At 41.8% G+C, this 14,455-nt stretch overlaps 2 protein-coding genes across 6 annotated transcripts in view; both read left to right on the top strand.

The window, feature by feature from the left end:
* Nucleotides 1-10,877, top strand: part of LOC121395591 (claudin-16-like) — a 37,835-nt gene extending 26,958 nt beyond the window's left edge. Inside the window, exons 3-6 of the mRNA XM_041569418.1 lie at nt 2,332-2,458; nt 3,066-3,227; nt 8,848-8,912; nt 10,380-10,877. Coding sequence (XP_041425352.1) covers nt 2,332-2,458; nt 3,066-3,227; nt 8,848-8,912; nt 10,380-10,586 — 561 coding nt within the window. The 3' untranslated portion in view covers nt 10,587-10,877. The remainder of the gene's footprint in view (nt 1-2,331; nt 2,459-3,065; nt 3,228-8,847; nt 8,913-10,379) is intronic.
* Nucleotides 10,878-13,134: 2,257 nt separating this feature from the next.
* The window catches only part of LOC108696609 (espin), a 110,844-nt gene continuing 109,523 nt past the window's right edge, over nt 13,135-14,455 (top strand). For 2 of the 5 annotated variants that reach the window (XM_041569420.1, XM_041569421.1), the window contains exon 1: nt 13,146-13,884. In XM_041569420.1, coding sequence (XP_041425354.1) covers nt 13,591-13,884 — 294 coding nt within the window. In that variant the 5' untranslated portion in view covers nt 13,146-13,590. Of the gene's footprint in view, nt 13,885-14,455 lie in introns of all 5 variants that reach the window. The other 3 variants (XM_041569419.1, XM_018226126.2, XM_018226129.2) reach the window with 3 other exon arrangements.

Raw genomic sequence — 14,455 nt, forward strand, 5'->3', positions numbered from 1 at the left:
TAGTTCAGTAGCAATCTTCAGTTCAGCATTAGGAGTCTATATAAGGGAGTGCAGGAGCCAGAGACTTCCTCTTTGGCTTAAGGGGCAGGAGTTAAGACCAAGGCTGAAACCAGGTGGAAAGCTGTACCCTGTTAGTGCCAGCCAGAAGGTGAGTTATGAGTCTAGCTTCTAGGGCTCTGGTTGATAACCTGCCATCCCTGTAAGAAGCTGCTCAACAATTCCTGTGATGGGAGTCTGTCTCTTACCATAGGGCATTCTCCTGTACTGCAGCCTTCCTCCACCACCAGGTTGTCCTGCACATCCAACCTCCAGCTAAATGTAGTGTCCAAAGACACAGATGCCCGGGCTCCAACCCTTTTTACAGACTAGGGAACAGGAACTTTCCATACTAGTTATGACCTAATCAACTAATGAACTTACCTGCCAGAGGTGGAGGGGGGGATGGGCGATGACATCAGTGGGGGGCGTCCTGCATAGTAGCATAGTAGAGAATGAACTAATTCTAGCTCCTACTAAGCAATCAAATGATTTTAAAAAGATAACCTTTATTTACCAGCTGCTATTTATTTTAGTTACATTTATTTAATATTATGTCAGTCTATCTATCTATCTAGCTATCTATCTATCCATCCATCCATCCATCCATCCATCCATATCTATTTATCTATCAATCTATCATCTATCTGTCAAGATTTAATAGTCTTCAAGGGCTTGCTTAAAGGCCTGGGGTATCAAGTAAGTGATTACAATCTTTGGAAGGTACCCTAACATTTGGCACACCCCATTCATTTGAACCCATGTTATGAATAGATTCTGTATTGAGCCACAAGGTGGAGCATGTAGCGAAAAATTGACAGCAGAAAAAGCTCGCCTAAAATCTTTTAAAGAAAAAAAAAACTTTCATCCAGACACCTAGATAACTTTGAAAGCAGCTCATTTTTGTCATTCGGTTTTATATAAACCACAATAGCCTCACAGACTACTAAAGGTCAGAATTTGACCTTCTATACCTTTGTTAATGTGTAATATAAGGTCTCATGAGCCACTCATACAGGTAAAGACATTTGTAATACTGCAGAATACTAAAATCCAGAATTACATGTGAAAATTTGAACTCCACTTTTCTAGGCTGTTTGTGGGTTTCCACTGTGAGGGGAAGCAGCTTTTGCTGGACTGATTTGTTACGCATGACCTCTTACACAAGGAATATTTGACATTATTAAAAACACTGGAAGCCAATTTCTCTATTTGTTGAGGTGGTGGGGAGAGAATTGCCTTCTGTACACAGAATAAAGCACATTAATTTACAGCATTATAACATGTAAACCAGCTGGTTAGAGCTTTCAGGTTCAGGAAGAGCAAGCTATATTTTAAATGCCAGAGGATTTCTTACCAATGATCCCTTATGTGCTACTGTCCTGGCTGTTTCTCTAAAGAATTAGCCTCAACTGTGCACGGGTGAATCCCAGCAGATGGACAACAAGATGAACCTTTTGCTCATGATTTGTGGAGTCTTCACCGTGGCAAGTATAGTTTGTGCCCTCTGGACAGACTGCTGGCAGGTAAAGTGCACCAAAACTCCAGGATTATGAGTAAGGACAGCCATGCATTGGCTATAGATGATAGCCTTAAGGTGGCCATACACGGGCCGATAAAAGCTGCCGACAGACCGTGTCGGCAGCTTATTGGCCCGTGTATGGGGGCCCCCGACGGGCTTCCCCGATCGAGATCTGGCCGAAAGTCGGCCAGATCTCGATCGGATGGGATTAAAAATCCCGTCGGATCGCGGCCGCATCTGTTAGTTGATGCGGTCCCGCGATCCGACCGCCCGTTTGGCGAACGCTAGGATCCGATCGTTGGGCCCTAGGGCCCACGATCGGATCAGCCCGATATTGCCCACCTCAAGGTGGGCATATCGGAGGGAGATCCGCTCGTTTGGCGACATCGACATCATCCGTAAGAATGATATGTGCCCAAATTAACTGCACTCTGCACCCTGTGCTGATTCTGGGCTCTAAATGACTTTTGGGGATAGACAAAGGGTGGGATGGGGGATTTCTTATTGCCATCCGATAATTTCCCACTGTTCACCCCGTATGAAGCAATGTATTCATGGGGGACTTGCAGATTCCTGCAACTGAGAAAAATCAATTTTGCACTTTGCACCTCCCCTGTCAATTGCTTCTTTCAGGTTTGAATGTGAGCCCACCTATGGAAGCACCTGTGGAGGATAATTAATGATATTTAACATTGATATTCAAATGATATATTTGCTTTAAAATATCTGCTGGGTAAGTCTAAACAGCCTGTGCTGTGTGTTTGTGCTCTCAGATTAACAGCAAAGGATCAGTGACGCTGAGCACTCGGTGCAAGGGTCTCTGGAGGGAATGTGTCTGGGACCGGTTTGTGAAGATCTGGACATGTGATGTTTTCAGCTCCTACCTAAATCCCCATCCAGGTAAACTTGTACATTGGGCACATTCGGAATTGCCTGTTATTTTAGCTGCAGAACATCAGTGAAAGTGCCTGTGGGCCTCGTTGTTTAGGACAATATGGGCTAATAAGGGATGGTATATCCCCCTTTTTTAACATAAGTTCAATGAATAGGACTTGTGCTAAACGTATTTTTCCACAAATTTAAATAGATTTGTATTTTTTTTTTTTGATTCTTGAACTAAACAGGGCACATTAAAATTCCTGTATGTACAAGCACAACCAAAACACATACATAGTCCACTAAGAAACTCTGTATAAATAACCTTCCTTCCCACAGCTGCAGCCTGTGAGATCAGGAACAGTTCATAATACAGGTGTCTCAGAGGACTGCTGATTTGTTTCAGCTTCAGTAGACTTTGACTTTACCTTCATCTTTAGAATTTGCCAAGCTGTCCCTATTTTGTATAGTTTGGTTCCTTTTCCACTGCTAGCATTTCACTTTTTTTTTCTTTTTACATTAGTCTTAGAAATAAGAAATAATATATAATAATATTATAGGTTATATTCATTAACACTATAGCATATAAAAACCTACATGGTACAATTATAGTTCTACTGTTTCCTTTTAGCAGGAATAGTTCTCACCAGAGCACTGATCATTGCCTCAAGTATAATGAGTGTACTTGCATTTGCTTTCCTGGTCTTTGGCTTCAAAAACTTCACCTGCTTTCATGATCCCTCCATAAAGCTACAATGTCTCCGACTGTCATCTGGGCTTCATTTCCTTGCTGGTATGTCTTTAAATTGTTACATGCTCTGTCTTTCTGTATTGGCGACTGTGCAGATTGAATACTGGCAATCAGGGCCGGACTGGAGGTAAAAAGCAGCCCGGGCAAAAAAATTAAAGCAGCCCACATGTCCCTTCCCAGAGACTAATATCCCACTGCTACTATAGACACCATCTCGCCCTACTATACCTGCTATCCCACAGTCACACTCCCTTCCCAGAGACTATATCCACTGTTACTATAGACACATCTCTCCCTACTATACCTGCTATCCCACAGTCACACTCCCTTCCCAGAGACATTATCCACTGTTACTATAGGCACCATCTCTCCCTACTATAACCTGCCTATCCCACAGTCACATTCCCTTCCCAAGACTATTATCCACTGTTACTATAGGCACCATCTCTCCCTACTATACCTGCTATCCCACAGTCACACTCCCTTCCCAGAGACTATTATCCACTGTTACTATAGGCACCATCTCTCCCTACTATACCTGCTATCCCACAGTCACATTCCCTTCCCAGAGACTATTATCCACTGTTACTATAGGCACCATCTCTCCCTACTATACCTGCTATCCCACAGTCACATGCCCTTCCCAGAGACTATTATCCACTGTTACTATAGGCACTATCTCTCCCTACTATACCTGCTATCCCACAGTCACATTCCCTTCCCAGAGACTATTATCCACTGTTACTATAGGCACCATCTCTCCCTACTATACCTGCTATCCCACAGTCACATTCCCTTCCCAGAGACTATTATCCACTGTTACTATAGGCACCATCTCTCCCTACTATACCTGCTATCCCACAGTCACATTCCCTTCCCAGAGACTATTATCCACTGTTACTATAGACACCATCTCTCCCTACTATACCTGCTATCCCACAGCCACAGTTCCTTCCTGCAGACTATTATCCCACTGTTACTATAGGCACCATCTCTCCCTACTATACCTGCTATCCCACAGTCACATTCCCTTCCCAGAGACTATTATCCACTGTTACTATAGACACCATCTCTCCGTACTATACCTGCTATCCCACAGTCACACTCCCTTCCCAGAGACTATTATCCCACTGTTACTATAGGCACCATCTCTCCCTACTATACCTGCTATCCCACAGTCACACTCCCTTCCCAGAGACTATTATCCACTGTTACTATAGGCACCATCTCTCCCTACTATACCTGCTATCCCACAGTCACATTCCCTTCCCTTATCCACTGTTACTATAGACACCATCTCTCCCTACTATACCTGCTATCCCACAGCCACAGTTCCTTCCCGCAGACTATTATCCCACTGTTACTATAGGCACCATCTCTCCCTACTATACCTGCTATCCCACAGTCACATTCCCTTCCCAGAGACTATTATCCACTGTTACTATAGGCACCATCTCTCCCTACTATACCTGCTATCCCACAGTCACATTCCCTTCCCTTATCCACTGTTACTATAGACACCATCTCTCCCTACTATACCTGCTATCCCACAGCCACAGTTCCTTCCCGCAGACTATTATCCACTGTTACTATAGGCACCATCTCTCCCTACTATACCTGCAATCCCACAGTCACATTCCCTTCCCAGAGACTATTATCCACTGTTACTATAGGCACCATCTCTCCCTACTATACCTGCTATCCCACAGTCACATTCCCTTCCCAGAGACTATTATCCACTGTTACTATAGACACCATCTCTCCCTACTATACCTGCTATCCCACAGCCACAGTTCCTTCCCGCAGACTATTATGCCACTGTTACTATAGGCACCATCTCTCCCTACTATACCTGCTATCCCACAGTCACATTCCCTTCCCAGAGACTATTATCCACTGTTACTATAGACACCATCTCTCCGTACTATACCTGCTATCCCACAGTCACACTCCCTTCCCAGAGACTATTATCCCACTGTTACTATAGGCACCATCTCTCCCTACTATACCTGCTATCCCACAGTCACACTCCCTTCCCAGAGACTATTATCCACTGTTACTATAGGCACCATCTCTCCCTACTATACCTGCTATCCCACAGTCACACTCCCTTCCCAGAGACTATTATCCACTGTTACTATAGACACCATCTCTCCCTACTATACCTGCTATCCCACAGTCACACTCCCTTCCCAGAAACTATTATCCACTGTTACTATAGACACCATCTCTCCCTACTATACCTGCTATCTCACAGCCACAGTCCCTTCCCGCAGACTATTATCCCACTGTTACTATAGTTATCCATCATAAATAGACAGCAGTCATATTGTTCACTTGAAATGCAGTGACCAGTCATGTCTCCTGCTCTCCAGTATCATCATAGTCCTTGGGGTTTATTTCTATACCATCTATTTCTCAGGTGTGTGTTGGCCATGCCTCTAATAACGCGCTCCCTCCCCTTCTCACCTATTTGATGTTTTGTTGGTTTTAGGCCTTTTCTGTTATGGTGGTGGGTGAGTACACTAATTTAGGCAGGGTGAAGGAAGTGGAAGGTTACTGGCGGGGGGGCACAATATATACAATCTATATATACAGCTGTTTATGAGCTAATGGGGGATAAGCCAGAAGCTGTAGCCACATAAACTGACCCCCTCCCCGCACAGGTGACATTAGTGAGAGGGAACAGGTGTTTCACTGATGGTCCAGTCCTCCCTGTCTGACACCCATATCACTTCACTGCGCTTGCCCCATAAACTCCACCGCTGTCACACTGTAAATCTATCACTTCCCCTGTGTTTCAGGAATAGCTTCCCCCTTGCTGCAGTTGTAGACTGCTGCTGCTAGCTTAGTGGCCGTGACTGTTAATTGTTCCTCCTTCTGTGGGCTACAGCCCTGCCTGTCTGTGGGCTAGCACATAATGAGGCATTTGAAAGCTCCAGCAGCAGGAGGAGGAGGAGGCGGCTCTGGGATTTGCATGGGCTGAAGGCTGAGTATTTTTACCTTGTGCGGTTCAAATCAAGTTGCGCACAGACAAGGTGACACTCCTGATTTACTGGCCAAGCAAGTCCCCTTCCCCCACCCCACCCCACCCCACCCCCCTGTGGAGCAGTAAAACAGACCTTTATTGTAGCCCCGCTGTCTCCTGTACTTTTTCTAACAATCGGCTCTCAGCCGGCAGGCTGCAAACAGCAGACGGTGTATGTCTTGCGCACTCTGCAATCCACTGATCGTGTCTGCTGTTTGCAGCCTGCCGGCTGAGAGCCGATTGTTAGAAAAAGTACAGGAGACAGCGGGGCTACAATAAAGGTCTGTTTTACTGCTCCACACGATCACTACAGGAGCGGCCCACTTAGCAAAAATTAGAGCGGCCCCACGGGCATTTTCCCGTACTGACAGATTGTCAGTCCGGGCCTGCTGGCAATACAGGGGACCATTCTTATGAATCTAAAAGGTTCCATACAGCCTTTGCTGTTCATACATAGGGGATTATTTGCTAAACCACAAATGTATCTGTTCTGGCTTTTTGGGGCAAAAATCTTAGTTTTTTGTTGGAAAAAAACTAGAATTTTTCCAGATTTATTATACCTGATGCAGCAAAAAGCCTATATCCGAAAATCTGTCATCTCAGACTTGTCAAGGTGATGCATAACTCAATGGGAGATGCCCCTATCCCAATTGGAAGTTATCACGCTGGGTTTAGCCCCATAATATTGATAGCCTGATATTTTCGTCATTTTCCAAAACGGGTATTTAAAAAAAAACTGAGCAATTCTGGAAAAGGTAAAATCAGGATGGGAGTTTGGTTGAGCTTTTTTTAATTAAATTATGAGATACATTTGGATTTTAGTAAATATCCCCCACAGTTTAAGGGTCTGACTTTTTATTTCTGCGAATCCCAGCAAATACATACAGTTAGGCTATAGACATACATACATTTATCCGCAGCGTTTTTTGCCGCGGCCCATGCTACTGTTTTTAAAAAAAAAAAAAACGACTGGAATTCACAGAAATAAAGAGTCAGACCCTTAAACTATGGCTCAAGTTAAGACTATGGCACTTCCGCTAGCGTATTTATGCGGCGGCCGGCTTTTTTAAAAACTGCAGCGCAGACTGCGCCGAAAACGATGCGGTTAAATTTATGTGTGTCTGTAGCCTAACTGTATATCTTTGCTGGGATTCACAGAAATAAAGAATCAGACCCTGAAACTATGGCTCAAGTTAAGGCTATGGCACTTATGGCTCAAGTTAAGGCTAGAGTATTTATGCAGTGGTCGACTTTTTAAAAACCATGATGTGAACCGCCGCAGTTAAACGTATGTGTGTCCATAGCCTTATGGGTCCATCCTAAATACAACAAATTAGCTAGGTTGAAACTGCAAGTGAATGGAAATTTGCTGTCCTTGATATCGCTGGAACAATGGTACTTTAATTATACATCTATACTTCTGTTACCTTGACATGTGCTAAGGGGAACCTGAATGTTGGACCTTGTAGGGAAACTGAAAACAGTTTAAAAACTGAAAACAGTGGCATAACTAATAGCCCATGGGCCCCAGTATAACATTTGTTCCCTCATCCCCACTAAAATCCATTTCTCCAATTATTGTGTACTATTCATCCCCTTGAACCTTCCTTGAACCGCAGTACACGGCCGACAATGGCATTGGGGAAAATGGGGTATACTATTTAGGGGCCGTGGGTAACAAAGTGTACAGGACTTGTTTGGAGTGGGCATTATGGCCCTGCTTATTCATTCAATAAGCATAATTAATGTCTATAGGAAAACCAGAAGCCAGAAGTCAAAGAACAGTGGCACATGGGATGATTGCCAGAGTTTTGCCTTTTCAGAATTACCCCTCCAATGATTTGATGGTTATTGCTTGGAAACACCCAAGTGATTGTGTCCATAATTCATAATCATGTCATAATTGTCTGACCCATAAATGCACTGGGAGGTCCAAGCAATTAGCATTCAAGTCAATGGAACACCGCCCTGAACAAATTATCTTAAAGCTGTTATATGCCAGGCCTTCTTATTTTATGACTTTGTTTTTTCTCATTTCATTGTTCCTTAGTGTCCATTTGTATTATCCCCCTATCCAGTTTACAGTGCTGCAGTATATGTTGGCACTTTATTACAGTGGAAAAAAGTAGAAACAGGACTTCCAAATAATGCAGAAGTAAAATCATACCTAAAATTGACTAGTTATGAAACTGTAGATGAAAACTGTGATAAACCCTTGTAACCCAGAAATAGTTCCATCTTCTGCTTGACAACCGTGGCAAGAGATTATTCAAAAATACATTGTTGTACCTTACAAAGAATACATTATATACATTATATACATTGTGCCTGTTGACAACATAAAAGCAATCATTGTCTATTTTGTTATGCAAAAGAGCAGCTTGGAGTCCTATCTACCTATTAGTCACAGCAGCTTGTCATAAAGTGAATACCTTTCTTTTCGGATCAAATGTATCTCTTGCTAAAATATGTTGTCTGTGGATGAAAGATAAGGTGGATGCAGCTTCCTTTTTATGGTGCTGTCCTTTGCCATAAACCAATGATGACCTATCAAAGAAGCCATCCAACTATCAGAGGAGAAGCCTTAGCTGCATTGCTTGGATCAATAAGTGAATCTGTTCCATTCTCTTTCAGGAATGTCAAGCTGTGCTGGAATCATTAGATACTGTGTGTATGTCTATGGCAATCACCAATATGAGGTAGGTTTAGTCTGGGGGAAAGGCTGTTTTTGTCTAGTTTTGTTAGCATTTTTAAATGGTAATGCTAATTTTATGATGGAGAAAAACAGATAAAACTGCAGGGATCCTTTTTATTTTGCCATTCTAGAATAAATGCTAAATGTTATCTTTATATTATATTTTTTTATATAGTATAAGGCCATAGTTTATTGTTTGCACAGTATGGGGCAGATTTATCAAAGGTAGAAGTGAAAATTCGAATTTTAAAAATTCAAATTTCAAGCTAATTTTTGTGTACTTTGACAAGGGAATTCGATTTGGATCTGAAAAAAATTAGAAAATTCAGATTTCTAAATTTATCATGTACTGTCTCTTTAAAAATTCCATCTAAAACCAGGCGAATTGCTGTTTTAGCTTATGGGGGACCTCCTATGACCTATTTGGAGTCAATTGGTGGACTTTGAAAAATCAAAGTTTTTTCTTGAAAAAAATTAATTGAATTCGATCGAATGCTCTATTACTTAAATTTGATCAAAAACTGACCTATTCGGCCAAAGAAACCTTCAATTTAATTTCGGTTGGTCTTTTTGAATTCGAATTTCGAAGTTTTTCAAATTCGAAATTCCAGCCTTATGTCTTTGTATGCTGTGCTTTGCAAAAAGTATTCACACCTCTGACAAACTGTTTCATTTTATTGAATCCTCCAATGCATTCCTGTTCCTGTGATATTTTTATTTTTATAGTAGACGTAAAGTTTTAAACACTGGGGAGTGAACATCATATTGGGTCCTGCCCAGAAGTGTGTCTTATATTTCACTGACTTGGATACTTTCTTAGAGAGCAAAATGCCACTTAATTGTATCCAAATAAACCAGTATCCCCTGTGCCCACTGGGCAGACTCATGCCCAATATTGTAACGTTTGTTGATTTGGCAGAGGATACATGGGAAACTGGATATGGTGTGGTGTTTTTCAAGAAAATATCATAATTAGGGAAGGAATGTACTGGCACAGGCTACAAGACACAAAGTTAGGATCAACATAGTCTTGGAGTCGTGTACCCTCAGCATAAACTGCCATTCCTTTTAGAAAGAAATGCACTGGCCCAGATTAAAAAGTAGTGTAATATGCTACTTTTTTCATGGGACACAGGTTTTTTTTTTTTTTTTTTTAAATGGGAGCTCTGGCCTGGGGGAAACAATTAGTTGGTTAGTGGTAACTAACATATTGGCACGCTCTAGTAAATTTGCCTTTCCTTGTCCTTTAACTATAGATCCCACCCTGAAGACAGGAGTGGGCAAGGTTGGCATTCACAATTTAAACAAATAGTGGCCGGCTTTGTGCTAACAGTGGTGCAGCCCAGCATTGATATTTTGAAATCTAAATGAAGGCACAACAATTCCATTGCTTAGAAACTGTAATCATTTTCCTTATTGCTAATAATAATACAATATAAACTCATAGACTGTTTATTACCTTTTTCCCTAGGTCTCTCTCAGAATTCCAGGATTTCCAAGTTTTGAATATGGCTACTCACTGTGGGTGGCTGTTGGGGGCAGCCTAGGGGCCCTCGTTACAGCAGCGATCACTTGCTATCTGTCACACGCTCAAAAGAAGCCTGATGTAATGACGTTAAATGCCATTAATGAGGTTACACACTGTAACGCCCAGGAAGTACTAAAAACATATGTTTAAAGGGGTGGTTCACCTTCAAGTTAACTTATAGAATGGGTAATTCTAAGCAATTTTTCAATTGGCCTTCGTTTTAACTTTTTTATAATTTTTTAATTATTTGCCTTCTTTTTCTGACTCTTTCCAGCTTTCAAATGGGGGTCACTGACCCCATCTAAAAACAAATTTATATAAATAATGTATAATTATTGATACTTTTTATTATGCATCTTTCCATGTAGACCTCTCCTATTCATATTCCAGTCTCTTATTCAAATCAATGCATGATAATTTGGACCCTAGCAACCAAACTGTTGAAATTGCAAACTGGAGAGCTGCTGAAGAAAAAGCTAAATAACTCACCATCTTCATTTTATCTTTTTTTTTTAATTATTTGCCTTCTTCTTCTGACTCTTTCCAGCTTTCAAATGGGGGTCACTGACTCCATCTAAAACAAATGCTCTGTAAAGCTACAAATTTATAGTTATTGCTACTTTTTATTATGCATAGGCCCCCTCCTATTCATATTCCAGTTTTTTATCCAAATCAGTGCATGGTTTCTAGGTACATTTGGACCCTAGCAACCAGATTGATGAAATTGCAAACTGGAGAGCTAATAAATAGTGATGGGCGAATTTCTCCCATTTCGCTTCGCCGAAAAATTTGCGAATTACACAGTAAATGAGAACTGGTGGTATATATATACTGTATTTGGTGTAACTGCTTTATCACTTGCAATATTTGTTAAAACTCTTTGTGTTCATGAAGCTTTTTGTTAAGATACATTAAACCATTCACCATCAATGCTGAAAGTTTACTGTTATAAAAATAAATCTTAGGGAAAACGGTAAAAAAACACAAATATAGATCTATAGAGGCCACTCTAAAGTAATAATCAGCAGACTATTGGAATCAAGTTACGTGCAATAAATCCAAAAGTGCCCCCATACAAGGCAACTAAATGCACACAATTTTCCTAGAGGGGGCTTGCACACTAAAAACACAGACATGGCGGTATTGCAAAAAATATTATATTTATGAATAAAAAAATCACAAAAAAGAGGAAATTCATTTAACAATTTGCACAAAACATAGCAATTCCATCGGCAAAATGAAAACATAAATACAAACCACCCCAGTATAGTCAAAAGCAGATTTGCAAAAAGGAAGCGGATACACTGGCCACTGATGAGAATTACCCTGATATTTCGGCAATGAGCCTTTTTCAAGGGGGAAAATACTTATACAGGTATGGGACCTGTTATCCAGGATCTTTACATAATTTGAATGTTGGTACCTTAAGTCTACTAGAAAATAATATAAACATAGGCATAAACAATAGGCTGGTTCTGCTTTCAATAAGGATTAATTATATCTTTGTACAAGGTACTATTTTATTATTACAGAGAAAAAGGAAATCATCTTTAAAAATTTGTATTATTTGGTTAAAATGGAGTCTATGGGAGATGGCATTTTAGTAATTCAGAGCTTTCTGGATAATGGGTTCCGGATAACAGATCCCATAGCTGTAGCTGAATAGGAGCACACTTTTACATGTACGCTAACTGTGCAAATTTCCTTTCACTACTATAGTTTATATAAACAAGCTGCTGTGTAGCAATGGCGGAAATTGAAAAAAGTCTATATGGCACAGGGTAAATAGTGGTTACCAGATAACACCATTATGTTCTACAGAGCTTATCTGTTATCTGCTGTGTAACCTGAGCCTTTTCTCATTTGAATAGCTGCCCCCATTGCTACACAGCAGCTTATTTATATAAACAATAGTAATGTTTCTGAAGCAAACATCAGTTTTACCAGAGCAGGGCAACACTGCATTATATTTTTATTACTTTAATAAAATTAATTTTTTTTGATGTTCCTTTGCAGCAGAGATTAACTGCTCAAAAAGTGTTGCCACAAAACATGTTTCGAGCCTGTTATGCTCTTTGCCTCATACGCTTGAAACATGTGTTTCAATAAACACTTTTTGACAGTTAATCTCTGATGCAAGTGCCTTATTCTTGTACACATTTACTTTTTCATGGATTTACTTTTTCTTGGATTATTCAGCAAATGGTATGAGGGGAATTAGTTTAGCCATGCATTATTGCACTGGGGTTATAGGATTGCTGTGGTAGTGATATGGGGTGGCTGAGCTGTGAGCAGCGGGGTTTATCTAGGGTAGGGGTGCCCATACTTTACTAATGCGGGATCTACTTTTAGTGATGTTGTCCCATTATGATATACATCATGATATCCCTTTTAGCATTCTGTTCCATGGAAAATATTACTTAAATATTATATTTAGAGAATTTGTATTACTATATTAAAAAAAAACAACTATTTCTTATGTAACCTTAAGAATAAATATTTAAATGAAAAGCATGAAATAAGAGGGTGATTTAGTCTGTTTGTTGACAGTGTCTTGAGATCTACTGATCTATTGATCTACCTTTTGGGCACCCCTGATCTAGGATGTTATTGCTATGAGGTGTAACTGAAGTGGAACAGCAGGTGGTTTAGGAGCCATTTAGGATGGGAGGGATTACACTTGCTATAAGTCTGTTCCCCATCAGGCAGGAGAGAAAGAGGAGGAGGGTGAGCTGGAGGAAGGAAAGGATATAGTGCAGGGACAAGGGAAGGTTTGTTGCAGGGGCTGCAGAGGGCAGAGATTAGGGTAATATCCCACCCATGGCAGCTCTACTAGAGGTCACGTGTGAAGCCACGCAGGATTAACCTGCTCCTTCCTACTGAAACCCCCACTGAACGTTATTGTAGGGCTATTAAACCACAGAGGAATGTCAGTCACGCCGCTTATTAGTCAATAGGCCAGTGGGGGCGCTGCGAGTGATGTGCGGGGAAAGTAAGTGCAACCAGGGAAAGTGGAGTCGGAGCCTGAGCCCAGCGACCCTGTGCAAGTTTGTGTGAGCGGCGGCCGGGCTCTGTCTCATGGGCTACGAGTAGAGAGGAGCTGGTGCCCGGGGGATGGTGCTGAAGGGACAGCGGCCACTGCAAGTTGGACAACATGAGTCTGGAGAGGATTTTGCAGGCGGCCCGACAGGGAGATGTGGAGACGCTGAGAAGCCTCAATGCGCAGCGACTGATCGAGTGCGAAGCGAAGGATCCCATGGGCGCCTCTGCAGTCCATCACGCTGCCCGGGGAGGGAAACTCAACTGTCTCCGTTATCTGGTGGATGAGGCGCAACTGGTGGGAAACAGTCGGGCCAGAAACGGGGCCACCCCGGCTCACGATGCTGCGGCCACCGGCAACTTGTCCTGCTTGCAATGGCTGCTCACACAGGGGGGATGCGACTTTGAGGTGAGTGACTTAAACACGCAGTCTGTTGCCCTCAAGCTGCTACTCTTCAACTCCCCTATTTCAGTCTAGACTGGGAGACTTGTAGCCCTAGGCTGGGAAGGAATCTATTAAATAGACCCAAAAAACCTTGATGGCAACAAGTTGCACATAATGCCGATGTAAAGAGATTCATAGTGTTTCTCAAGGAATGGACCTTCTGCTTAATCTGCAGAGACAGAGAATTTAGGGGTGTATTGATACCTCAATCTTGAAGGGTCTAGAATGGGGTGTAATAACAAAAGAGTCAGACCCTGCTGGGGGGGGGCAAGAGTGTACAGGGCCCAGTAAGCCCATATATAATGAGAAATTGCAATATATATTTTTAGAATCGCTCAATACATAAATGTTTTGGGGCCCTGGATTTGAATTGGCTTTGGGACTTGGCGACATTTAGTTAGACCACTGAATGATGGGGTTACATTCTCACAGCATGGTGCTCACTTTGCATTCTTCTCCATTTCCATGTGCTGTGCTGTGCGAATATATTCAGGTTTATGTCACCTATGCTCAGGGCGTAACTACAGAGGAAGCA

The sequence above is a fragment of the Xenopus laevis genome, chromosome 7L, assembly GCF_017654675.1.
Source record: "Xenopus laevis strain J_2021 chromosome 7L, Xenopus_laevis_v10.1, whole genome shotgun sequence".
In the NCBI taxonomy this organism is placed as follows: Eukaryota; Metazoa; Chordata; class Amphibia; order Anura; family Pipidae; genus Xenopus; species Xenopus laevis.